The sequence below is a fragment of the Phaenicophaeus curvirostris genome, chromosome 2, assembly GCF_032191515.1.
Source record: "Phaenicophaeus curvirostris isolate KB17595 chromosome 2, BPBGC_Pcur_1.0, whole genome shotgun sequence".
Taxonomy (NCBI): Eukaryota; Metazoa; Chordata; class Aves; order Cuculiformes; family Cuculidae; genus Phaenicophaeus; species Phaenicophaeus curvirostris.
The window spans coordinates 58945136-58973021 of NC_091393.1; the positions used below are offsets into that span (position 1 = coordinate 58945136).

Genomic DNA, 27886 nt, shown 5'->3' on the forward strand with positions numbered 1-27886 from the left:
TGACAATTTTTTCTCTGTCTTCACTATGGACTAACTTTAGGGTGAGACTATTTTTTATTCAGTGCTTTGTATGTTTGATGCAACATTTGTACTTTTGCTGACACACAGATTTCCATGTCAATAAAAAATAGGAAAATACAAACCAAATGTGCTTGCTTATTTTTTTTATCCCATGTATTTAATGCTACCAGATACATCAAATAAAACTTCATGTGCATATAAGACATGTACAATGAGCTTCTTCTTTAGTTGGCAACACTAAATTGATAATAGGGTCAGACAACTCATAGAAAATGAGGAGTATGCTCCTTTCTCTGTTTGTTGGAAGCATAGCCTCAGAAGAAAAAGTCATTGCAGAGCCTAATATAAGATTGAAATGGAAATGTCCAGTTAGCGTTGAGGTTGGGATTTCTGACAAGTATTTCAGAGATGGGTAAGTCTATTTTCAAACATAGCAAACCATGGAACATCTAGAAAGAGAGTAACGCATGATTAGTTTGGTTTCTTGGCAATAAGGGTTAATTCATAGCACTTTAAAATGGATGATCATATTTATTTTACTTTCTTATGAATGATCGTAGCTTTAATATTGCACTTGGAATCTTGTATTTCTAATGCGCATACTGCTTTCCAGAAGAGGGCAGTCCATACCCAGGATCAATTGTTTTCCATTACACTCCTAATCCAAGGAATGTAATTGGAAACTCGAACATAAACACCAGGTTTCATGGGTTGGGCACAGCCAAGGCCCCAGGAGGTGACTCCATGTTGGACAAATTTATCTTGGTTCAGACAGACTAGAGGTCCTCCGCTGTCCCCCTAAACAGAGAAAGAACATAATGATAACTTCATGGACGGTGTGCAACTGTGGCCTTCTCACAGGAGGCACAGGAACAGAAATACCTCTCAATTGTGAGGGCTGCACAAGTTATGAGAAAACACTGGAGCTTTATCCAGAGATTAGTTCTCTGTGCGTGCTGTTGAACACTTTTGTAAAGCCATCTGTTCCTATCACCCAGGTAACTAAATTTATTTTTGAAGTAAGGAGATATGGTGAAAAGGAATCTGATTGTCCTTAATAATTGCCTTAAGCTGTGCTTCCTCTATCAATCTCTTCTCTGAGGTCTTCACAGCTTCCTGTTGTTACTAGATGCTCCAAGATCAAGTCAACGCATGCATTCAAGCCATGTGCCTTAACACATAAGTGCACACTCCTCAGTGACCTGCTTGCCCATCACAATGCTTTTGCACAGGGTAGCAATGGCATTGATCTGCTGGCTGGGGCAGGTAGGTTGCTGTTTTCACATTTATTTACATAGTCATCTCTAGCTTTTCAGGAAGGGAAGTTTCCATCTTGATTCAGAATGTTAAGCTTTTCTAAGCCCTTTATTTAAAGAAGCTGTATTTAAAAAGCCCTGTATTTAAAGAAGCTGTATTTAAAAAGCCCTGTATTTAAAGAAACTGAAGAACTTAATTTCAAAACCTAGACTTCTGAAGAAAGCTTCATATCACGCTTGAGATATGAGCTATTGCCAGCCTTATTCTTCCTTTTCAGCAAAGGTAAGTGCAGCATGTGTTTTGCCTCACCCAACGGGATTTTCAGAGGCACTGACACTTGGAAAACAGTAGTTCCTTTGCCTGTATGACAGACTCCACTGCATTGTTCCTTGATTGATAACTGGGATGTCTCAGGCTGTCAACTGCGCTAGCTTGGATACTGGAGCTAGTCTAGTCGAGACAAGCAAAATGGTCTGGGAAAAAAAAAATCAGGCTGTTACTCATTCTAAGCTGCCTTCCATACACCTGTCTCATGCTGTCATGTATTACCACATGCTTTGTAGTTCAGGATTATTTGAAAAATTAGCTGCCTCACTCCTTAGCAGCCAACAAGGGAGCAAGAGAAGAGCAGAAATCAGGTGCACTTTTCAGTTTGTATGTCATGTGGCATCATCCCGAGGCTAATTCTGAGCCTCTAAAGTCCAGAAAACAGAGCACATGTGATTTGAATATGCTTACAATCAACTCTGACACTCAACAGACTTTCTTACCTGGCAGGTGTCTGTGCCACCATGAATATTCCCAGCACAGAGCTCATGTTTTTTGACTCTACCATTCAAAAATTCAGGGCGGTTGCATATTTTATTCTCAATTACAGGGAACCCAGTTTCCTTTAAGTAGCCATCACCACCAGTTCCTTTGCAAATAAAAACACAACGAAAACACAATTTATGGCAATGCTAAACTGACAGCTTCACAAAGCAAACATTGAGGTACAGATGAGTAGTAAGATAAGCACAGTCTTTATGCATTGTGCATATAATTTCAATGCATAATACAAAGTGATACCAAAATCAATAAATATTATCAGTATCATGGTACTTAACACCCTCTACTACCCATCAAAATTCACACTGCACTGGTTGATTTTCCTACTTCCACAGTATATCCATATGGATATCAGAACCCACTGATATTTGTGGGAGTCATTTCCAAGCCATTATGCACCTCTGTAACTGAGCTGTGGAAGAAAGGAAGTAGGAAGTAAACAGTTAAAAATGGCATGATGGGCAGAAGCAAGGAGGCAGAGAAGGTCCTGATGGTCTTCTCAATTAAGACAGTGTACGAGGTTTTCAAAATGTCAGTATATTTATATTTGAATGAAATCTGAATCAGGCTAGTTGAGAGCAAAGTGTTTCAAAAGCATGAGCAAACTTACCTTCATGTGATTAAGAAATAGCCTAGATCTAGAAAAAACTTTCCTACTGGCTGCAGAAAAGCCCACTCTGGAGAAAAGCAGAGTGGAAATACAGAAGTTAGCAGAGGTCTGATTCTCCTGTTCTAGTATTGGTTTAGGGGGCTTCAATTTACATGTCTCTAAGTGATTAAAGGAAATCTAAATCAGAGGGAGATAGTGGAAAGAATTGCAGTACCTGATGAATTTTGATGAAATACATATGCATGCAAGCTGGTGTGGGTTGTTTTTGGCACAGAGAAAATACACTTTGGATACAAGTATATACCAATCTCCAAACACAGAGCTTTAAGTTGTCTTAATGCCATCTCACCTTTTGTATCTCCCCAGCCTGTCACATAGCACTCCTCTCTTCCTCCTAACACAGAATTTTCTTTTGGCAAACAAACTGGGATTACATGATTATTGATGATTGCTGGACTGAAAGAAACAAACAAAAGGCTCATACAAGAGCAATCATTAGCACACTTATCCTTAATTTCACTTTCAGGTTTCTAAAAATGTTTTATTTACAGTCAGAGCCTGAAGTAGTTTGACTTGCCTTTGGGTGGACCTAAGACAAGGCTTAATTAAAAAGCCATATTAGTTCTGCTGACGCTGTGTCTGTTTTGGACCTGTGTTACAGCCATGGAAATAAAAGCACATGCATTTTATGTTCACAACTGCTTGCAGCAGTTTGGAAATGCTCTCTTTGGTTGCACCATGCCTAGGTGAGAGTTTCAGATGAATGAAAACAGATGCAAAAAGGGTCATACTGGGTATTGCATCAAACACCTACTGTTTGTCTGCACACTGGGCAGATCTGCTGGAGGCCTGAAGCTTTCAATCCTCATTACTTTATTGTGGTAGAAGCATGTAGGCAAAAACACAGAGTGAAAGCTCCTCTAGGCATTACATCCTCCTCTGCTGCCACTGCCTCACCTCCCGGCAGCTGTCACCTAGTGCATTGCCAGCCTGGGTCACTGTCCCTAGCCCTCCTCCTCTCCCAAAGCAGCCCTTTCCCTGTCTGAAGCCCTGCCCCTGAGTCACCTAAGTTTCCACTGGAGCTTCTGTAAAAAGGGAAGAAAAAGAGGGTCTTAAACTGCTGATTGAAAAAGTGCATGTATAGAAACACATTTCCGCAACACCAGCAACCAGTCTTTAGTTAAAATACAGACAGACCAAACTTGTTCAGTCAAAATGAAGGAGTGCTTCAGGTGAAAGGGTACCTGCTCAGTTTTAGCAGAGCGATGTCTGCCCTATGTGGCTCCTTGAACAATTTCTCAACATCTCGTTTTTGCACTGATGCCTCTAATGCTCTTTCTCTGTGTAATCCAAGGTATACTTTATATGCAGATGGCCGTGACGACCTATTGGAAATGATTGCACATGCAATGATAAGCACACATCCACAACGTAGACCACTTATGATCTTATTGGGCACCTTGTTCTGTCAAACTCAGAAAAATAAAGCAAGTTTTATCATAAACATAAATTCTTAGTCCCTTAATATGCCATATGAAATCAAGTTGGCAAAAGTTATCACTGTCACTCTTTGTTTCTTCAGTCAAAACTCTACTTCAATGGATGATGAATAGACTTGGCTCGGTTCTCAGCTGCTTGCAAAGTGAGTGGGGAGACAGCTCAGGTTGGCTATTTGACCCATTTTATTTCTTCTCTGATTTCCTAGCTAGTGTAAAAAATGCTAGTAGAGGCTATAGCAGATACTTACTTCTCTAAGCAGTGAGCAGCAGTAAGAACCCACTGTGGGTCTATCAGAGTTCCTCCACAGAAATGCAGGCCAAAACTGTAACAGAGCAGAAAAGCATGAAAAGGGCATTGGTTTAAGGCAGGAAGGTTAATTCTACTGCAGTTCATCAGGTAATCCTAACATGTATACCTTTACAAACTAAAGACCTTATTCTGCATTAGCATTAAGAATCAAACATTTTACTTCCCTTAGACAATAGTTTGTACAATGACAGTGGTGTTGTGTGGACATTTTTAGAAGACTTAGTATGAAAACACCTAGATCTTTGTTCCTAAAACTATTTCTATTATTGGAAAACCTTATATGCAATGACACATGCCTGTTTAGAGATCCTGTTTCTTATATAGCTCTGATCATAGCCAGAAAGCTCTGCAACTGGCCTTGATTCCTAATTTTGCTAGTAACTTTGCTAGTAGGTTCAAACACATAGGTATGAGGATCAATCAAGATCTGTAGTAGCCATACTTCAAGCTATTGCTTCTTCTCATAGGATACTGATTCTGCCATAGGATATAGCGACAGATTTAAATTCATTCTGGCTTTTAGTGAAAGGGGTTTTGAAATTAGCAGTTGCATTTATTCTATAGATATTTATCACAAAACAGCATTCTTGGTTGTCTAAATGACCTTCTTTAAGACTAGCATACATAACATATAGTCTTGACCTGTTTTTAAATTAAAATCAAGTTTAGAATGCTGCCCCCACATACTCTAGCACCCAGTGAGAGGCGGAGGTTGCTTGCATGTAAAATCTAATACAAGGGAGAATGGCAATACCTCGTTCGGAGACTGATTTGCCAGGGCCAGGAGTGTGGATGTGAAATACACCCAGCAACAATCCTTTGAGCGCACAGTTTTGGTCTGAACTTGGATTTTCCACACTCATACTGAGTAGGTGCTACAGAATAAGAAAAAGAAATCACTGCAACGAACTTCACCGTATTCGCTACATATTCATTACACACTCAGAAAACTAGAAGGTGATCCTGTTACTTTTATCAGTTTAGGTTTTGATTCTCTGCAGGCAATTACATACTATGCACTACGTATATCTTTCTAGGATACAATCCTCTGGAACACTTAAAAATGCCTGGGAAATTTCTCAGTGGTCAACAAATTGCATGTGAATAGATCTATAGATAAAAAAACAGAGGATAAGGACAAGGAAACAGAGAGAAATTAAAAGTAAATTCTCCCAGCATCATTAAATATACTCTTAATGACACCAGCAATGCAAAGCTGCACTGGTATCTGTATTCAAACTAATCTTGGTTGTACAACGCATGAAAATCAATCACTGTCTCTGTGGAATAAAATGTCCACTCTTATCTGGGGATCTTTTGATATTTCAGATGTCCTGATTAATAAAAGAAGGGTAGCTCCTATTTAGCCATGGGAAACTGACTCTTACCAACACGGAATTTAGAATCTGTTGTCAGCAAAAGGAACTAACTAATGAAATAAAAGACAAACCCTACATTGTCACTGTTCTTTAGCTGAACAACTGAACAAAAAAATATTAATTTTAAAAATAAATTGGATCTTCAAAATTCATACAATAGTCACGTGACAATGCCATTTTCCCCCTAAGAGTCACAGCCCAGCACTATCAATGCAGCAGTATTTTTACAGCTCCAGTATGTGTATGTTATAGTGCATCCTTCTTGTTTGTTTAATTTTGGGATTTTGATTAGAGCATATTTTCTGTTGCTCACAGCTGAGAGGATAAATGAAAGGATAGAGCAGCAAGAAAGTAAGTCATCGTTCTCTTGAGTGGAAAATACTTCTTGGCATAGATTTTGTTGTTGATACATGTGAAAGGACCAAAATGCAAAACTTGGTCATTGCACACCTCATCCAGAGTGTGGAATGGCTTGATTACTAGTAACAAAGACAAGGGAATTTGGTTAAATGTTTAGGGCCATATGCACTTTCCAGACATTTGATATGGTACAACATCAGAGGAGGGAAAATATAGTTTACATCCAGACAGAACCAGAGGCTCATGAGCAGGGTGTGCAAAAATTTTGCTGGGATAAAAGCATCCCTTGTTCAGTCTGGCCACACACAGTTATGCCAGGTGACCAGGCAGGAGCAGAGGACATTTCTGCAGGAATAGCCCTATTTCGAAACAGGTGGCAAAATCTCTGTGAGCTTCAGTGTGTGCCAGGTTCATCTTGTGCTGGGTTTGGGGCTTCTAAGGAATAAACACTATTCTTAAGACTTTACAAACAGATTTTGGACATCACTTCACCACAGCCTAAATTTCCAGTCTAAAGCAATTGCACTGTCTTAGATCAGTTTTTCAAATTAATCACTGAATGTCCTCCAGTTGTCATAACAGGTTGCAGGAAAGGGAGATGCCAGTCTTTAAAAGAATAATTACGGCACTTGGGAATGTCACAGTACTCCCAGGCTTTTCTTGGGTCTGTTGTGTAGCACCAAGGTCCGTTCACATCTCCATCAGGATTCCTGCAGTACTGTAAGAAAGAATAAATACACTAGCTATTAACCAAGGGACAAAAAGTCTACCAGTGTGTGTTTCAAAATAAAATAAAATTAAATTTGAGAAATACTTTTTTAGTTCCTTACTGATAAGTGATTTCCAATTCCTTTTGGCAAAATTTGTTTTATTCTTCTATTTGCTCCATGAGTTTAGGAAAAAAAAATTAAAAAAATTGAAACCTCTTCAACTGTCTTCATCCAGTGTTACTAGTGCAAACTTGAACCTCTGAGCTCTCAAAAAGTAGGAGATCTTGACCTATGATGGGGTTTTCTAAGGTGCTAAACTGTCTGCTCCTGTTTCCACAGCTGTTAGTAGGAGAAGTAGTGTCAGCCCTGATATATTTTGACACCCACTCTGGTTGCATGACTCTGTGGCAAGTGGGTATTATGTAAGCTGCTCTTGCACAACTTGGTGATGCCTATGAATCCCAAGGACAGGGGTGCAGTGTTCACTCTGATGGGTGCCCGGTTACCTGAATCACTCTCTAGGTCTGATTGGACATACTGACTTGATCTCTGCTCAGCACAGACACCTCGCACAACCGCATGCTACCAGATATTGTTCTAATTGCCTTCCCTACCCTGAAATATATCCCATGCCTTATGAAAAAGGAGAAAATATTTGCTTCCCTTCCCCAGGAGTCTCTGCCAAATGGAAGAACTAAAAAGTTATGGCAGACAGCTTTTTGGAGGGACATTCCGCAATCTAAGCTGGAATTAAACACAGATTATGTGATGCCTGGAGAAAAAACAGTTCCAGCTGGCAACATCAAACAAGCATTTTATATCAGATACAAAGTTTGTTACAAACCAGGCAAGTATTGTCTATGGGATGTTAAAAATCTAGAGAATTGGTGATGAGTACGTATGTCAGGACTAGGGAGCTGAAGGTTAGAGATGGAGAAAAACTTGCAGGATGGGTCAGAAGCATGTACATCCCTTTATGGTCTGCAGCATAAGTTGGAGGGCTGGAGGGAGAATTAGTAGAGGATGCGGGCTACAATCCATCAGCTGTATGTGTCAAGGAACTTGCATTGGGAACTTTGAACCCCTTGCCGCCTCATGCATCACTGTTACTACTGGAACCTATGACTCCAGTTACTCTTTCTGGTAGAGGAGGCACACACACTGCCCACAAACCAACTCAGGTTAGTCCTCACTAGTGAGGAAAAGCAAATACCCGTCTGAAGCCCCTTGGCTGTGCGGCAGAAGAATTCAACAGAGTTTCTGGGCATCTGTGTGTTCCGCAGAAGTACAGACCGCTCACATCAACTATTTGTACAATCAAGTTCCTGGTTTGAACTGAGGAAAATAAATCAGTTTACAAAGAATTGGCATAAAATGCTTGCTGAGAGACCATGAAAACGATGCGTACGGCTCAACATCAGCAAGTATTAAATGAACAGCTGCTTACATTTTTATCAAGACCTGCTCCAGGGTGAGTCATGGGAGTGAAGTAGTCATGGCTATGAGGTGTCTGAGAACTCCACTCCTGACAAGTCCTGCCTCTTGCTGTTTTTGCTACTGTGCCTCGATAATCTTTACCATTATCATTAATACAATCTGTGAAGAAAGAGGAAAAGGAAATGATTGTTAGCTGTGAGCTGTTAGGCCATGTCCATTCATGGTGGTCATGAAGCAGAAATAAATTTTAGGAAATACTACTAGGACATACACATCCTACATAATATCTATAAATATACCAGGAAAGAAGGACGATATAGGGTCAATGATGGCTAACAATTACATTTCATTTCCTTGCAGTTCAAATATTTTCTTCATGATCATGAAAGTCATAAATCAAATAAGGTTAGGTTTAGCTGACTCCTCATGACTCCAGAAGCCAGGACCACAAAATCTATGCACTCATAGAATTTTTTCCTTATAGACACTGATATGACAAAGGAAAAGATGTTTTTCTTGGAACACTTGCCAGGAAAATACCGTCACCTCTATATTTCCTGTCATTGCTAGTAGCCCTCCCACACTGAAGTGGAGGCAACTAGCCTCCTGTCCTTTGTGTTTCCAGTATTGCCAGCAGTAGTAGATAAAAGATGCTACATTAATCTAAAATTAAGTACAGAAACCCTGGTATAAAATTCTACAAGAAAGTTCAGAAAATGAAGAGAGTGGATACAGTGTTCCATTAAATTATCTAGAATTTCCTGTATTTAATCCTTGTTAAATTCTTGAAGTTTCCATTATAAAACGGCTTGCTGGTTATGAACGTTTCTGGGGGAAGCAGGAAATATTCTCACCAGGGTTTGGTTCCAGTGTTGTCTGAGGAGGTTTAGGTAAAGTCACATGTTCAGCACACCTCTTCAAGCTGCAATACTCCCATCTCACACTGGGGTCAGTGGTGTAGCACCATGGGCGGGTATCAGCATCTGGGTTTCTGCAATAATTCTGCCTCAGGTCCCTACAAATGTAAGTATGTTATATCTCCATCCATACCACTGCTCTGAGGAGAACTTGAAAGAACATTTTAGAAAGCAGATCTGCTGCAAAGTTAGCATGTATTGTTTATCTTGTACAGTGTGCAACAGAAATCTTCTTTCCAGCATAAAGAAATGAAGAAAAATAGGCAGACTATTTAAATACTCCAAATACTTATTCACTGGCTGGTGCTTATAGTAGAATACTGTTCTTACTTTTTCAAATCTGCTAATAGCTTTTAAGAGGAAATATTTTTTTTGTATTTCAGAATACATAAACAGCAAACACTAGGACTAAGAAATAACCTATCCCTTCCTCAAAGCTCTGACAAACTGCAGACTACGAAATGAAGACTTAAACTCATGAGTAAGCTCACATACAGAAATAGTTCATTTCAGTATAAGGAAAAAAAAATGCTATCTCCTAATTCCTTTGGAAGGAGGGTAGAAAAACAAAGTTAATTATTCTAAAGGACAATAGTCACAATTGTGGTTTGTTTCAAATAAGGTTAATAGAAAATGTTTCCATATTAAAAAAAAAAAGGAAAGGATTCCTTTTATCAAGTACACTCTCTTCCCAGCTTTAAAATAATTGCTGCATAAAGTTGATGCAAATCAAAATTAATGTATGATTATTGTACAGTAAACACAGAAATGGGAAATACACATACGCATTTGGGAACTGCTCTGCTGTTTTATTGTGTCGGTGCGGTGTCATTGAGCTCCAGGCTTGACATTTCTTTCCCGTGAGAGTGAAAGAAGCTGTGCCACGGTAAGTCACACCATTGCCGTGATAGCACTCCTCAGTAATTTGAGCCTGCTCAGGCACATCAACAGCTGTAGTGAATAACAGAAACCAGTCCCTTGCATCTTAATACTTTGATATTTATACATGAGCATAGAAAGCCAACAGAAAAAAGCAAGCCAAAATACTTCACTGACCACCACAGCACGCTCTCTGTAACAGATTCTGTCTTGGACTGTAGATCAAAAGGAGGATTTCCAAAAATGTTTGTAATAATTTCATGATATGCTAGATTAAAAGCACTTGTACATCAATTTCACTGTCATGCATGAGGATTTATTTCAGCTAACGATACAAATAGTTCACATGGGATCAAAACTTTTCCAGGGTAGGAAAATGTCTGTGGCTTTGTCACAGTTCTATGTGAGGAACAAGCTTGCCTTTTGTGAGGAGATTTTTCTTTTGATTGCTTTTTATGGAGTCCTGGTTCAGTGCTCTTAATTTATCTTAGGTTTTGCTTTGGATTCAGTTTTTCAGGAGCTGGCATGGAAAGCAAATTAACTTTTCCATGGACCATTTAAAAATATAGCGGTGGAGGGAACCACCCTGTGACTAAAGGAGAAGACATCTATTACTGCAATTTTTCCTGAGACGGGTCAGTAGGTGACTTAAAACCTTCTGCGCTTCTCCACCAGACTGAATGTAGCAGCCTGGGCTCCAAACCAGGTCCAGGGTATTAACTGATACATAGCAACACTGAGAGCGACAGCAGTGCTACAACTGAGCAGAGTCACTCAGGATTTTTCAAAATAAATCGTGATGATCCTCCCTTCAGATATCTCCTGTTGTTCTTACCAGGGGTCTCTGGCTCTGCCCCATCACAGGAGGGTATGGTGCAATATTCCCACCGGGCAGTTATGTTGGTGGTGTAACACCACGGCATCTTCTCACCATCGGGATTTCTACAGTAGTTTTCCTCTAGGCTCCTGAAACAGAAAATCTGGCTAAGGAAAGCCTCTCATGGAAACTTAGTAAAGGTTATGAACAACAGGGGAATGTACCTTGCTGCCTAGTTTGCTGCTGTATTTGCTATTTGGTTACTGCTGTCATTTACCGATGCCATTTACTAGATGAATTATAGCAATGTACTGTTGTTTTGGATATGCTAAACCTGACATCTGCTAGATTGATGGATGAAACAAGAGCCTGCATTTCATGTAGGACTTTGAGGCCAAGAGCAGCGCAGCAGAAACATAGAGTGGAAGGATCTAGCCGCGAGCAAATATCATAATTCTAACTTTCCTATTTCTCATTGCGTCACTGAAGCAACAATATAGTAAACCAATGAATTGGAGAGGGAAAATGTCAGTCAAGCAGAGCTTGAAAGTCAGAAGAGGAGACAGTAGTGTCCATGAACAGAGAAGTGGATATAAAGAAATGTGGGAAAACTTTGAAAAGATGGAATCCAGCAGGTGACAAAAGCTGGTGTAACCAAAGTTCTTTGCAACTTAGTTGAAGAAAAATGAGATAAGTCTATACCTTGATACTTCTCATGAACACGGAATAATGGAGAGGTTTCACTTACTTGCAGGGATAGTTTTCAGGAGTGCGAGCATGTCTGTGAGGAGATTGAGAACTCCAGTGCTGACAGGTATTTCCCGATTCAGTAATAGATATTGTGCCTCGATAGTCTTCTCCTCTTCCTGACAGACACTGACGCCCTGGTGCAGGAGGTGGCGGGGGTGTTGCTATTGCAGAAAAATTAACATTTTAAAAACCAAAACCAAAACAACAAGTACTTTGAGTTTTGTAATTAAGCAGGCTTTTCAGCGGTCTTCGCAGGTAAGGCTTAAAGACCAAAGTATTTGGAAAGTCCAAAAGGTTGAGAAAATATCTAAAAATGTCTTTTTTTCCTTCCCCTTTAACATATTCACAAAGAGTCAGATTGCCAGAAGAGCACTTGCATCTGCCCTTTTACAGAATCCAGGATACAACACAGCCAAGCACTAGCAGCCTCATCAGCACAAAGCTGGAGAGTGAGCAAGTGGTAATATTGTGAAGAAAACTGGGGTAAAAGTGGCTGGCCCATCCATGACAGGTACAGGTATATGTGCAGATATAAAAGAGGCATATTCTATCTAGTGAAAGCCAGAGACAGCAAGGATGAGGTCTGGTGAGAAGTCCCAAGGAAAAGTACTGTAGCAAGGACATGCCTCTGGGGGAAAGGGAATTGAAAAGGTGGAGAATTTAATCAGAAGAATAAAACAAGAGCCAAAAGATTTTCAGGAAGAGTCAAACTGTTTCACATCAAAAGAGGACTATCAGAAGAAACATCACAACCGCTGAATGCCTGGTCATGGAAAAACACATCAAGGAATGGAGATGTGTTCCAGGCAAAACCATTAGAAATGCCAGTGACAGTAATGTGTGGCCTCAAACGAGCTATCAGAAGTTCATTTCAAGGTTCATTATTTTTTCCCTTGGCATGAAAGTCAAGTCTTTTATTCTTTCTTTTATCTTTGGGGCCTCTTCTATTTGTTCTAGCTCCTTACATCACCCTGAATGGAAGCTATCTAGATTTCTTTGTGTCTAGAAGTCAGACTCACTGCAACGAGGAACATCACAATATTCCCAGCGTTTAGTTGGGCTGGTAGTGAAACACCAGGGCCGAGGTTCACCATCAGGATTACGGCAATAATTCATCTTCAAGTCCTTCTCTGGAAAACTGAACAGCAATCATAAATTAAAAAAAATGTTGCTAATGACTGAAACAATTATCCTGCCTGGGACAGAGTGGTCTTCAGGCCACTTCTGATGATAAACAAACCTTCACAGAGTTTGACTCACCTATCTGGGTGGTATCCATGAGAGTGAGGTTTCTGGGAGGCCCAGCTCTGGCACTCAAGCCCAGACACTGTTGTTGCAATTGTTCCACGGTAGTTTTCTCCACTGCAGTGCATGCACTCTACTGTAAGAACAGGATAGAATGAGGACAGACAAGAGAGACAGACATTCCTTGAGGAACTGCTCCATAAATACTTGTATCAGGTGAAACTCAAGAGCCTGACCAGCGCTCAGGGCTGAAGGAAAGTCTTTTTTTTGGGTCAAAGTGAAAGCTTATTTTTCTTGGCAAGGTGACTTCAACTAGCTGATTACATTCACAGTATTCCATTAAAAAAAGCAAACAAACCAACATTAGAGACTATAGATTTTAAAAGAGTTAAATTTAAACTACTAAGCTGTAAGTGAAAATCTATGCTGTCATGTTTTCTTGATTTTTGTACTATATTTTTGTACTATTTTTGATTCTATTCTAGGAATATGAGCTGTGAATACACCCATATATTATTATCTATGGAAGAAACAAGACTTTATATAGCTGATTTGGGAGTATTTTATTATATTCCTTGTTAATGTTGAAAACATCTTTGGAAAGTTTTAGTTTGAACTAAACTCAAGTATGGAACTAATATTTGATTAAAAATAAAACTATCTGAATAACTTCACATTCTTCAGCACACCTTCCAATAAGTTCAAGAAATTGACATAAGTATCCTGACCTTCACACTCTGGGATGTTACAGTAGTCAAATCTGGTAGCAGGATCTGTTGTGTAACACCAGGGTCCCTTTACATCCCCATCAGGATTCCTGCAGTAGTTTTCCTCCAGTCCCGCATTGGGATATTTTTCAGGTGTGTAACTGAAACGGAATTGAAATGGGATTAGAGAATAAGCAAAATGTCCCAGCTGTTCAGATGAAGACTCTAAAAATGAAATCTTTATCTGAGGATTATTTTGTAGATGCTGTTCATTAGAAGTTCCCCAGTTGCTACTGTGTGCCTTTGCTAAAGAGTTAGAGGTGCCATAGCTATAGGCCTCAGGAAATGTGGTGCCTCAAAGGCCAGTCGTATCTTTAATACTTGCATTTACTCCAGCTGCTCAGTTTCCAGCAATGTATGCTCTGCTGAGGTTCATTTTATCATGCAGAGGAAAATCTCCTCTGGGACATGTGCCCTGGGAGATGCAACGAGACTATATTTGCTGAAATGGGAGAGTTCTCTGTAACCTGAACACTAGCCATCTCAATATGAGTTTACTAAATAAACCCAGGGTGATTTCCTTTAAATACAAGAAATACTGCTCTGTTAATTTCCTGTGGATTCACTGATAAAATGATGTACTTTTACCTCATCTGCCAAATGATGTATCTTTGTTTCTACCACATTATACGTTTAGCCAAAAGAAGTTCTTGCCCTGAGGAGATTAGTGGAACATTCTTATTTCGGCAAAGCCAGTGTTTCCTTATTGAGCATTTTACTCATTTGAGAATAACAAAACTTAAAAACAACTGGCAAGTTTGACAATGTCCCTCTTGATCATGTAGCTGGCATTTCACATCTGTGAGTTACAACTCTGATTAGAGAATTATTTTATTCTAGTGTAGAAAATTATAAGGAGTCTTTATAAGAAGATTTTGAACACCAAAGAAATTGCTTATGAAACTAGTTAGCAGATAGAAATCCTTAGCAAAATTTCAGAAAAACATGAATGTATACAAAAAGGCCTTACTTGGGTTTATGAGGGGCAGTATCAGACCACTTCTGGCATGGCACACCTTTTTGGGTTTTAGCTTCTGTTCCTCTGTAGTCTGCCCCTATTCCCTCCTTGCATTCTAGAAGATAAACTGAAATGAAATATGCTTAATTAATCTGTATCATGAGATGTCCTTTGGGACATGTCCTGTTCCTTTGGGAATATACTACATATTTAAATAATAAAATAGGCTTTTAACATTTAAATATGCACTAGAAAAAAAACCCCAAACAGCCTGTTTTCACTGCCTTCTATGATTTTACTATAGTTACTCACAGTAATTAAAGTCAAACTTTGAAAGAGAATTCACCTGAATTCTGCTGAAGAAGATAACAAGACAGAATCACTGTGCATACACATAGACAGCATTTTACCAGCTTAGGTAAGCAAAATTGTTTAAGTTCCTATAAATGCTGGTGACGTTATTTCATTAAAATTCACTATGTCATGAATGAGACTGTTAAAACGATGAATCTCTGTTGTGCAAGACAGAATGAATGGTCGGTTGTGGGTGCATATTATATATGTCTTTTTATTCTCAGATTCTGGAACTTCACTGTACCTTCATGAAAACTGGAAAAGGACGAGTGAAAGAATTAGCAGTGAAATCCTGTCTTTTTGTCAGTCAAGAGGAATTTTAATGCTGAATAAGCCTGGGGTTTGTACTCGTAGCCTTGAAAATATTAAATATTTTAAAATTATTTATTGTTAAATTAAATGAGAACTGAAAGCTCAATGTTGTCATATTTTTCCCAGGAGGAGGGAGCAACCCTAACCTCATTGCAGCCTTTAAGATTATTCTCAGAGGACTGAACAATCACCTTTCCCAGCAAAGAGCTTGTGACTGGCAGGGGAGAGCAGGCTTTCAAAGATTGGCTCTGGCAAGGCATGGCTGAAGAAACTCAGACCTTGGGATGTTCTGTAAGAGCCTCTATATCTGCAGTTTAGGGACAGTCACATGTCGTATGGCTTAGAAAACTAAGCAGGAAACTCATTTAATTATTCTCTATGCATAGGGCATATTTCATCAGACAACTCCTCCTTTCTATCTGCAATGAGGCAATCTGTCTTCTAGGTCATGACCTGGTTTGTATCAATGTTTTAAGTAGTGTCCAAATCAGATATTTGTGGAGATCCAGTTTTGCATCAACTATTTTCAGCATCAGAGTTATACCAAACATGACGTACAAGCAGAAGATTAACATAAGTCTGGAGAAGTAGTGTCATTTTAGAGAGCTATGTCTTGTCAAAAGCAAAAAGAGCTAATATTTGATTCTGAAATAAGCTCCAGCTCTCCTGTGGGCCAAAAGGCAGTTTAGACCTGGATTTATAGTTGTATCTTTAGGCACATTTTTATTTCAATGTATACATATATATAGGTAAGTCTACTCTAAAAACTTAGTTGGAAGTCATTTGGATTCCTCAAGCACTTTTGCAATAAATTAACGTTAAAAACCCCAATAAGTGAACATTGAATCAGTCAAGTGCTGACTCTTTTTGTTTGCATAAACTTTTGACCATTTATATAACCTTTAGGTTTTTTTCTGTCTGAGGACAAATAACTAACTTTGATCCCCAAACTCAACCCATGTCCTTTTGGTTAACTATTTACAAACAGATGTGTGCGTAACAATTCCCAAATGCTAGCTTTAATTCTTATTACTTTTTCTATAAGCTAGAGAAGATTAGCTTTCTCTTTTATAGCACATACCATAGAAAAAAAAATTTAAAACTGAATTTTACACCACTTGTCTTCCTTATCTTTGAATGCAAATATAATGAGCAGTTAGGTGTCATCAAGTAATTGCTTTAATTGGAAAAAATAATGTTACTTTTAAGCAATAGTATTGCAAAAGAATCTGGGCATATTAAGTTCCTTGAAGCATCAGGATAGCAACAGCTGCTGGAGACAGCAATGTGATTTGCCCAAGTATAAGCTACATTTTCCTTTCTGTTCTGTGGCAATGGATTTAATTGATGTTATCATTATAATGGACACATAATTATTTGAATGGACACTTACACAATAGGCTGTGTTTTTCGTGTTCACGATACCTAGTCCATAATTTTTTCCTGTAGATAGATGTGCCGCTTCTTTGACATTTTGATCGTGTAAAATTACAGTTTTTCACACCTTTACTGGTAGGCTTCTGTTCTTCAAGAAAGTAAAATCCATGCCTATGACCTCAAAAGGCTTATAAGGATGTCACGACAATTCCTCACTGAATATTGCAGAACTCACATCCAGGTTCTAACCTCAGTGGATCCAAAGGATGTCTCAAAACCAAGCCAGAATCACAATCTAGATCCACATCACAGTATGGAAGTAAAATCAGTATGGATTATTTACATGTAAATTATTTGTTCAGTCTTTAAAATTTGTTACTTGCCAATTGATCTATTCGGTTTTCCTTCTACAAGAGGAATTGTAGAATTACTTAGCTTTACTTAGCCATGATTCAGGAAAATTCCCGCCAGGCTCTGGTTATAGTAAAAATACCTTATGTTCAAAACATCACGTTACTTATCAGTCACATACAGAAAAAAAGGCAGATGGCTGGAGGCTTCAGAAAAGGACTGTCAGTGGTCTTTGGTCCAAACCCCAGTAAAATTCATGGCCAGCTTCTGAGCTGGATGAAGCCAGTCAGAGCTCTGTCCAGACAATATCTGTAAGAGTGAAGGCTCCACAGCCTCTCTGGCCAGTGTGATTCAGTGCTTACCCACCTGCCCTGTGAAAACTGGTTTTTCCTTATATCTACAATATCTGAACAAAATCTCATTCAGATGCTCAGTGGCAATCCAGCTGAAGCTATTGAACTGTTTCATAAAATCTTCTTGCCGGTGTTATACACATAGCATTATTTTATCCTACAAGTCTTTGCAGGTCAACAGAGGAATAAGGATGTAGTTTTCTGGAGGTCATCTATATTTACAGTGCAGTTGTTTTGATTCTTGACTCTTGGTTAGAAACTGCTCTATTGAAACGACTCCATGAAGGAGTGCAGCAGCTGAGAGTCTGGTTCCTTTTTCCTCTGCACGCCCCTTTCTTTGTTAAAGGAGACTAACCTCTTGGTAGATACTATAGTTTCCAGTTTCTGAATATTCTCAAAGACATTAATGTTTTTTGAAAAGCTACCAATGAGCAAATGGTTAAAGACAATGTCCAAGAGGTCATTTAACATTGAGCAGTAGTAATTCAATTCAAAGTTTAACGCATTATCTTACTTGTCTGACTGATCAGAAAGGAGTTATTTTCTCCCTTGTGTTTTACTAAAGTCAGACAGCAACACAATGAAACTTATGTTACTTCAAAATTAAAGCACATTCCTTTTTCCCTCTTCACAGAAAGAGTTCAGTCTTGATTTTATTATTCAAAAATAGTCTTCAACCCCAGTCCTTTGCCTGCATCTGGCATAAGGTGATAGATTTTTAAAAGAGATGATAAAAAATCATATAGCTGCCATTTCTAGAAGACAGACTTCCTATTTTCAAAAAGAATAGGAGGTCAAACTCACTTGAGCCACATAACCCTCATCTATGACAAAATAAACATAAAACCCCCCCACATATAAAAAGGTAGAAATAAAACATGTAAAAAGTAGAATTAGAAAATACTTTTTGTCAATTAATTATATTAGAAATATATCTATTAGGATGAAATTTTCACCAAGTTCATATACTGAAGAGTATAAACATAATATAACAATATATATATGTATATACTACAAAAATAGATAATTTTTATTTGAAACATAGTTAACACTTTAAGACTTTTGACAATATACACAACTAAAAGAATGTTAATTTCAGCCCCATCCAAGTAAACTGTGAATTTTTTTTAGTGATAAAAAAAGAAATTATTTGGTAACTTCCACTGGTTTTCCAGTGGGCAAAGGTCTGTCTCAAAATCCATTGTAGCTCTTCCTAGTACTCTCAGTGGAGACAGAGAAGATGCAACCACGGGTTATTGGCTGGTTTAAAGGGAGAGGAGTTAAAGGACTCTTAAGAATCTCCATTGCTCCCAACACCTTCTGCCTTCCCTGAGGAACACTTGTCATTTCTGCCGTGTGAACCCTAGGATTTAGGTGTCAGGAAAGATGTTGGGGTACTAATCTGGGGGAAAAATATGGAACCACTGCTATACGAGCTATGTGGCAAAAAGTGTTAGGTAAGGGTTGACCTACCCACTCCGTCTGATCCAATGATGGCTTAGCCGCCATTTACAACAGGGTTATGTGAGTCCCACTGGAAAGTATATCTCAGTGAAATAATATATGAGAGACATAGACATAGACGTACTTCTTTTTTCATAAAGAACTGCATTCGGTCTTCTGAATATCACTGCTGTTTTGGTGCTCTCAGCCAATGTTAAACACTGTTGGTCTTTACTGGTGAATAAGAAGGCCCTGTTGAAATTAAGAAGAGAGAGCAACGTAAGGAACAATAACCAAATGTGTGCATTATTTTTCTAAACTACTTTTCTGGTATTCAGTTATAATTTTAGCAAGAACTGCACTTCAATGATATTTTAGACTGAGTAATGTTTCTCAAATCACTGTGTATCACAGCTCCCATTTTCAGCAGTGACTAATTCCTACGTCTTCATACCACACCTAGGTTGAAAGGGTGTTATGTAAACAAATTTTCACGAGGGATTAAAAAGAAGGATTATAATGTGTCATAGTCAAGAGTACGTGCCAAAAAATGATATATATGCACAAGGGACTTTGACATTATTTCAAAAAAGTTAGTCGTAAGTCAAGAAGCAAGATATTCTACAGTATTCAGCAGTTACCAAGGAACAGGTAAAACACAACATGCCAGGACCTTAAATTACCTTGTGATAACTGTTCTGAGTCATTGTATGTGAAGCAATGTACGCACTTCGGAAAACAGCCATTTGTCTTTTCAGCAAGTACCTACTCTATAGGTCTGCAGAACTGGAGCAGATGATGAAAGGGATCACCTCAACAGTCACTGCTGGCAATGGTGTCTATGCACTGTCTAGGGAGTGCTGGTTGCCTTGGTCAAAACAACACGGAGGGCTGCTCCCTCTAATCCAGGCCCAGCCCTCAGCAATGTTAAATTTACAGGTAGGGATGTAATGAATGAGCATGGTCGAACACACTGTAAGGTGATATAACAAGTCTGAATCTGAACTCATTGGTCTGAAGCACCGATGTAATGGTGCTGCAGTGCTGACTTGGTGTTAAAGCTCTGCCTAGCAGCCACCTTTCTTCACACAGAATTTTCCCTGCCAGGCAGCATCTATTTACTGATTTTAATAGATCTCACGCAATTGATTAAGGAGGCAATGACAAGACAACCCTGATGTTATTCCAGTGACTGCTGATGGTAGGCTCAGATCTGAGGCAGAGGCAAAGGAATGATATTGCATCTGAATATGCCTCCAAAGTGAACAATAATCCTCTGCAAACTGTAAACACTTAATCTGAATATATAGACCTGCCTCTCTTGCCTTCCTCCCTACTGAGACAAGTGCTGCTGAAGCTCTGTCCTCTCTGTGTGGTTTTCAGAGAGGGGAGCAGGATCAAAGGGAATGTGTGGTATTTCACACAGCCAGTCAGCAAATCCATCATTCTTATGGGTTACACCTCTTTAAAAAACATCTCACAGTCCCTTCTGATTTTTTTCTGATTGAAAAGTCATCACCAGGGTATCCTTGCCTTGAACAAAAGCCTGATGGAGAACGTAATGCTGGAAGAGCCCTGCACTTGGTCAGCTGAGTTCAAAAACCTCCCTGCCTTATATGTGAGGACAGCCTACCACCTCATTACTCCAGTTGCCTGCTGTACTGCTGAAGCTCAGCAGGCTCTGCCACTTTGGTACATAAGGCTCAGAATCCTTAGGCTAAAAGCAATAGGCTTCCTAAGGCAGGAGCCTGAGCAAAGGTACCAGTGGTACAGACTGGTCAATATCTTTCATGTTTTCTTGCCCCTTGGGCCTGGTTAAATGCAGGTGCAAAGAGAAGGCTTAACTGGAAGTAGGGTATAGGATCATCGACTCTTAGGTCTCTGTCTCTTTTGCAAAATAAATGTGTCATTTAAGTCCAAATTCCAGTAAAATTCAGAATAATGGATGTATCAGCAAGACAATAGGTAATACAATGAATATAAGCAATGCTATTATTGCTGTCCTAAATTTCCCAGCAAGTAATTATGACTCTTTATTGCAAAACAAATGTTAAGAGTTTTGATAAAACCATGCCAAGTTGGTTTTCAGTGTGCCAACCTGCGCATCAAGATATTACAATGTTTTCCAATGAAAAATCAACATAATTTCTCTGTTTCTGCTGTCTTCACCCATATGTCCCAGACATTCTGTTTCTATATATCTTTTGTTTTTTCCAGCAAACCTCAGAAATACATGCTCCTAAGGAATCCCTCAAAAGTTCAGACTGCTGATAAACGAGGCAAACTGCTTCATCATCTGCAATGAAAGATATATTTGGGAACCAGTGGAAATTACCTGCAAGGAAATTTACTTTCAGTTTCACATTGTTCTGCACATTCTTCTTCAGTATTTGTCTTATAAATTTGCTTCTTTGGGTTGAGCAGCCAAGCTCCCTCTGTTCTCACATAGCTGTCTAGTATACTTCCTTGCACTAAAAGGAAAAAAAAGAGAAAGGGTTGAATGCTAATACGATTTATTTCAAAATTATATGTTAAATTCTTTGTTATCTAGTTGAGTAACACCATGATTTAATTGCTGGGATAATTGGATTAATGGTAACAAAATATGGGTAAATCTCACCTTCCTAGAATGGTAAAGGATAGTGTCACTGAAAGCCAGGGTAAGTCAGGACAGAGAAATGGCTTGAACAGTGCTTTTTGTATCACTGTGAAGGTATAACAAGTAGCACATTCCTGCGTTATAAAGTGATGGGAGCAGAGTCAACAACACAAGAAGTGAAAAAAAAGAGGTGTTTCGGAAAGAAATTACTGGTCGCCCATACTTTGTAGGAAGTGGAGAAATGGGACTCAGGAAGTATGTGAAACGATGATTGTCCATTACTGATACTGACCCACATGGAATAACTTCAGTTTTATCAGCCACCCCATAAATGCCTCTTTTCGCAAGCTCCTTGTTCTTGCAAGAAACAAGCTATCCTCAATAACTGGGGCTATCAGCTGTGCTCATGTTTGGTTTATCATTATTCTAATAACTCTGTATTGAACTAAATTATTAAGTAAGTTAGCAGATGTTGCTGTCCATTGCAGTGAATTATCACAAATAATAGATAATGGTAGAAAAATTCACTTAACAACCCCTAAGACACAGCTGCACATGAAATATATAAGATGTTAAAAAGTAAAGATATGTTTGGTGGTAAACTCAAAAAATGTTGAAGTACATTCCTTCTTCTAAAGGACTTTGCTGTTTAGTATTTTCTTTTTCTCTGTTACAGCTGTGCATGCTCTGAGTGTTTATCAAACCTGTTTATCTGAGTGCTCCTAGAACTATGACTTTCATGACTTCCAGCTGCAGGTTCCTGCTGTTGCATGAGTCCTGTTATTTTTACAGTTTCTTTACCAGAGGAGAATATGACTCTAAACACGCAGCTGGCTCATGGCCTTTGCAACACATCTCGGTCCTTCGCTGTGTCCTGTTTTATGCCTCCCAGTACAGCTGTATCTCTTCACCTGAGTGCTAGCTCAGCCTGCAGTTGAGTGTTTTTGGTAAGATAATTACCCACCTACAGCATGGAACTGATAAAACAGGCACAAAAGCCAAACTGCTCTTCCCTTCACACATTTATAAATCCAGAGAAACTACTAGAGTTTTCTTTCAGGATATAGGCTAGGGAAGAGTTTGATCCTAAGGGCTGATAGTTTAACAGTATGGACGAAAGCAAAGGATAGCAGCTAGGAAAAAATAAAAAAGACAGAGCGAAAAAGGATACAATAAAATTTCATTTGACCAGCACAGGAATCACTGATTCCACTAGTTATTTTAAAACAAAAATGACATTAAGAAGAAATGGGTTTTGAGAGAAAACATTAAACTAGGTCAAAATAATATCATAGGGATGCTGTGACATTTTCCACAAGGACAAGAAATGCAAGTAAAGAATTCCTAGTGTGGTACAACTTCCATGCAAACTTAATTATGTTTTGTTTTGACACATTGTACTAATAATAACAGCATTTTAGATTTAAAATATTGACAGTGTCATCATTGATTTGAGTCATTAAAACATTTCCCCCCTTTTCTATTATTACCTGGCAGGGCATACTCCTTCAGGAAAGAAATAAGAAAATATATGCAAGCTGCATAAAAATGCAATAAATATTCTTGCTACCATTTTCCCTATGTCTGTAGATTTTTTTCAGTGTCAGAAAGATTTACTACTGCTTTATTCAGAATTGCAAATATTTACAACCATTTGATAAAGGATTTGCAAACAAAAGCCAAGTATTGCAGACAAAAGCCCAAATCCTATATTTTCCTCCCCTGTATATTGTGAAGTGCATTTGATTTAAACGAGGCTATTCTGCAAAACCAAAGCTTAAAAACCAGAATTAATAAGATGGTCATCCTTAACATTAAATAATATCTAGATTTTTTTGTGCTGGACCATATCTCCAGTATTTCTAGATAAAATCTAATCATTCATTTTTCTAATTGTTATATTTTTAATATTTTAAAATTAGATACGTGAAATTCTTGTGTATGTTATTTACGTTTTTTATATGTGGCACACTCATAACTGTATTTTTAACTGCAATCACAATAGGCTGTGTAGTCACACAGAAGGCCTGAAAGAACACATGCCATCTGATTCCCACAGTTCACTGAAATCTGAAGTTTTCAGGACAAAGACTACTTATTTGATATTTCTGTAAGACTTACAACCTACTAAACCCAAAACCATACATGTAAAGACCCTTACTCCGTTCTTGTGTGTTACAAATTGTTTTGTACTGTCTTCCACAAAAATTGTCTTGCAGCACCAAAAATAGAGCAGAAACTACAGCTGACCAGATATTGGCCTCCCTGTCACATGGAATGAAAAATATCCTGTTAAGTTTGTGGCTATCAATAAAGACTGAAACTCTAGAGTGCACAACAACTTTTCCTTTTCTTTCTGATTTTGTTTTCACGATGCATTTACAAATTTTAAAACAATCAAAATAAGCATCACAGTATTTGGCGGTAACAGGGAAAACAACCAACCCCAGGATGAAACCAGAGACAACTGTGTCTTTGTAGCAAGACTTTTATGGGCCAATTTCCAAAGAAGCCCCTGTTTCTGGCCACGGGACATGTTTGCAGGGAGCCATTAGTTCCCCACACGGACACCAAGGCTGTTGCTCTTCTGGAACCTCTAATGGGCACAACTCTGGAGCAATCACAGCTCTCACTTTTCCACAGCATCTCTCTCTGGACAGCAAGCCCCAAATCCATCATCATCCAAGTAAGAGGTGACACAGGGATTTGGGGACGGACCTTCACCAAGTGGAGCTTGCAAGCCCTCATTTCACCTACGTAAGCTTAAGGCAAAGGACTCTTACCTGAGCTGAGCCAGAAAAGAAAGAGAAAGGCGGCTTTGCTAATCCCCATTTTGGCCCAGGTGGCGGGTGCTGGAAGTTGTGTGTGTTGGTGCACAAAGTTTTATTGACTTGTACTGGAGTGAGACAGCATCAAACAAACAAGGCAGGTAGGTTAAGTTAATCATTCTCCTGTGCTGTGACCCCCTTTGCCGTGGCTGTCCAAACAACCTTGAATTGGATGTATTACTAAATCAGACTCAATCATTTGTACCGGATGCGAGGAAATGTGAAGGCACTCTCTTGTTTTGTGGGGCATGTTTTTGTTCTCAAATGTTTAGATCTTTCTTTGCTAGAGAACAAACAGGAATTGTGCTGCTGGAAAGCATGGGAAATCATGCATCCAGGCAGAACCTGAATTTCTCCTGACACTAGAACTCCAACGGTAACATCAACCAGGCATATCTGTATTGATTTATAAGGGCCAACTTCCATTTAATCACAGGATAAGCATGATTATCACATCCAGATAATATTAGCTACGTAAAATAGTTTACTGTTACTTCTTTATTAAAGAATTCCTTCTCTTTTATGTTTCCTTGACCTAGAGTTTTCCTGTTTTTCTTTTATTTGAGAATAATACTTAAGAGTTCATTTTAATTTGATGGTGTGACTAGGTTTAAGAAAGGATAGCTCTCTAATGTTCTTTCTTACCAGACATTTAACCTCACACTGCTTGAATAAACTCATCAAGTGAGGATGTCAGACTTTGCTCATCCATTTGTTATCCTGATTTCAACATCAGCTCACTCTGCAGTTCCCAAGCAGCCTTTGCCTTGGAAAGACTGCAATGCAGCATCACTTCATGGCTTCTCTTGCATGTTAGGTCACTGGTATTGCTTCAAAACAACTTGTTGACTCTAACGTGCTAGTGACTCAACAGAGATAGGAGGGGGCTGAATACTGGATGAGGGGAAGATGTTTGAATGGATGCTGTTGAGTCATGCGGTTCTGGCTTGGGCAATTTAAGGCAAAAAGTTCATAGAATAATGAGTTCCTTCTAAAACCTAGTGAGCTGATCCACTTCCTGTTGTTCTGCTTATTTCAGGTAGAAAATGCATTGTACTGAGGGCTTGGGATAAATCTAGGGGTGCTGGAGTAAACATCTAAGAGAGTCATTCTAGTATTGGAACCAGATTAGCTGCTGTTTTACAGATTATGTGAAAAATGTGGAGCTGATTGTGCTTGTAGTCCTCTACAAGTTTTTGTCCTGTTGGGTGCTGTAATACCATGTTATCAGGTTGTCTTCTGTGCTTGAAGCTGTTCAGTCCAGCTTGTGACCAACAGCAAAGTGTGGGATATCTGTAGAGTCTTGGAAGACGGCTAACTCTAGGCTAGAGAAACAAAGCAGATGGGCCCAAGAAAGGAGCTGATGGCAGCTGGACTCAGCTGAGGAAAACACTTCAGAGGTGACAGAGAGAAGCATTTGGATACTGTGCAATTATATGGGGGCCCAGGCTTATCAGTTTTTAGAACAATTACTCATTGAGAAATAAGGATAAAAGGAAGGAGCAGAATACAAAGCAGGCTACACCGGACCAGTCAACTGGGAATGAACACTATTTCCTTTACAAGAGCTGAGGGTTCACCAGCCCAGCTGAAGTGCATTTACACCAATGCACGCAGCATGGGCAACAAGCAGGAGGAATTGGAAGTTATTGTAGGGCAAGGAGATTATGATGTAGTTGCCATCATGGAAACGTGGTGGGATGGCTCGTATAACTGGAGTGCAGCTATGGTGGGGTATAGACTCTTCAGGTGGGACAGGAAGGGCAGGAGAGGAGGTGGGGTAGCCCTCTATGTTAGAGAGTGCTTTGATACCCTTGAGCTTGATTATGGCGATGATGGGATCGAGTGCCTGTGGGTTAAAATTAGAGGAGCCCACAAGAAGGTGGATACTGTGATGGGAGTCTGTTATAGACCATCCAGCCAAGAAGAAGCAGCTGATGAGCTCTTCTATAAACAACTGGGAGTAGTCTCAAGATTGCTAGCTCTTGCCCTTATGGGAGACTTCAATCTTCTGGATATCTGCTGGAAGTACAATACAGCAGAAAGGAAGCAGTCGAGGAGGTTCCTGGAGTGTGTGGAAGACAATTTCCTCACACAACTGGTGAGTGAGCCGACAAGGGAAGGTGCCCTCCTGGACCTGCTCTTTGTGAACAGAGAAGGCCTTGTGGGGGATGCTATGGTTGGAGGACGCCTGGGACAAAGCAATCATGAGATGGTAGAATTCTCAGTCCTAGGTGAGATGAGGAAGGGGATTAGCAGAACAGTCACATTAAACTTCCAGAGGGCAGACTTTGGACTGTTCAGAAGGCTGGTTGACAAAGTCCCATGGGAGACAGTCCTTAAGGGCAAGGGAGCCCACGAGGGCTGGGAGCTCCTCAAAAAGGAAATCCTAGCAGCTCAGGAGAAAGCCATCCCCATGTTCCAGAAAAGGAGCTGTTGGGGAAAAAAAAAAACCAGCTTGGTTGAGCAGGGAGATCTTGAGGGACATCAAAAAGAACTGGAATGTCTATGAACTTTGGAAGGAGGGACAGGCATCTTGGGTGGACTACACAGAGGAAGTGGGATCGTGCAGAGTAAAAATCAGGAAGGCTAAAGCCCAACTAGAGCTCAGCTTGGCCAAGTTGGTGAAAGATAACAAAAAATCTTTCTATAAATGCATTAACAATAAAAGGATGACCAAGGAGAATATTCAGTCCCTATTGCACGCAAATGGAAAAATAGTGACATGAGATGAGGACAAGGCTGAGGTGCTTGATGCCTTCTTTGCCTCAGTCTTTAATAGTAAGGAAAGTTGTTCCCTGTGTGTACATATGCAGGAGTTAGAGGAGCAGAACAAATCTCCCATGCTCCAAGAGGAGGCAGTTAGAGACTTGCTTGCCCAGCTAGACACCCACAAGTCTGTGAAGCTAGATGGGATCCATCCAAGAGTATTGAGAGAGTTGACTGATGTGCTTGCCAAACCCCTTTCCATCATCTTCCAGCAGTCCTGGCTGGCTGGGGAGGTTCCACTGGACTGGAGGCTGGCTGATGTTGTGCCCATCTACAAGAAGGGTCGCAGGGAGGACCCAGGGAACTACAGGCCTGTCAGTCTGACCTCAGTGCCAGGGAAAGTCATGGAACAGGTGGTACTTGAGTGCTATCATGAAGCACATGCAAGAGAACCGGGTGATCAGGCCCAGTCAGCACGGGTTCACAAAAGGCAGGTCTTACTAACCAGGTCGCCCTCTCCTGGGTGGAAAACTGGTTGCATGGCCGGGCCCAGAGAGTGGTGGGAAATGGAGTTAACTCCAGGTGGAGGCCAGTGACAAGAGGGGTTCCCCAGGGCTCAGTGCTGGGTCCAGCCCTGTTCAATGTCTTTATCAATGACCTGGATGAAGGCATTGAGTGCACCCTTAGCAAGTTTGCAGGTGACACTAAGCTGGGTGGAAGTGTCGATCTGCTGGATGATAGGGAGGCTCTGCAAAGGGATCTGAACAGGCTGGACCGCTTGGCAGAGTCCAATGGCATGAGGTTTAACAAGGCCAA

The 27886-nt window shown here is 39.7% G+C and overlaps 1 protein-coding gene across 1 annotated transcript in view; it reads right to left on the reverse strand.

Annotated features, from left to right (window-relative positions):
* Nucleotides 1-159: 159 nt before the first annotated feature.
* LOC138717357 (apolipoprotein(a)-like) overlaps nt 160-27886 on the reverse strand; it is a 122352-nt gene continuing 94625 nt past the window's right edge. The window contains exons 41-59 of the mRNA XM_069850873.1: nt 24317-24385; nt 21270-21405; nt 19080-19186; nt 14757-14871; nt 13748-13887; nt 13035-13155; nt 12794-12912; nt 11773-11935; nt 11043-11173; nt 10114-10279; nt 9266-9426; nt 8422-8570; nt 6889-6982; nt 5280-5400; nt 4464-4538; nt 3961-4101; nt 3066-3172; nt 2049-2194; nt 160-819 (exon numbers count right to left, since the gene is read on the reverse strand). Of these exons, the coding sequence (XP_069706974.1) occupies nt 658-819; nt 2049-2194; nt 3066-3172; nt 3961-4101; nt 4464-4538; nt 5280-5400; nt 6889-6982; nt 8422-8570; nt 9266-9426; nt 10114-10279; nt 11043-11173; nt 11773-11935; nt 12794-12912; nt 13035-13155; nt 13748-13887; nt 14757-14871; nt 19080-19186; nt 21270-21405; nt 24317-24385 (2423 nt within the window). The 3' untranslated portion in view covers nt 160-657. The remainder of the gene's footprint in view (nt 820-2048; nt 2195-3065; nt 3173-3960; nt 4102-4463; nt 4539-5279; nt 5401-6888; nt 6983-8421; nt 8571-9265; nt 9427-10113; nt 10280-11042; nt 11174-11772; nt 11936-12793; nt 12913-13034; nt 13156-13747; nt 13888-14756; nt 14872-19079; nt 19187-21269; nt 21406-24316; nt 24386-27886) is intronic.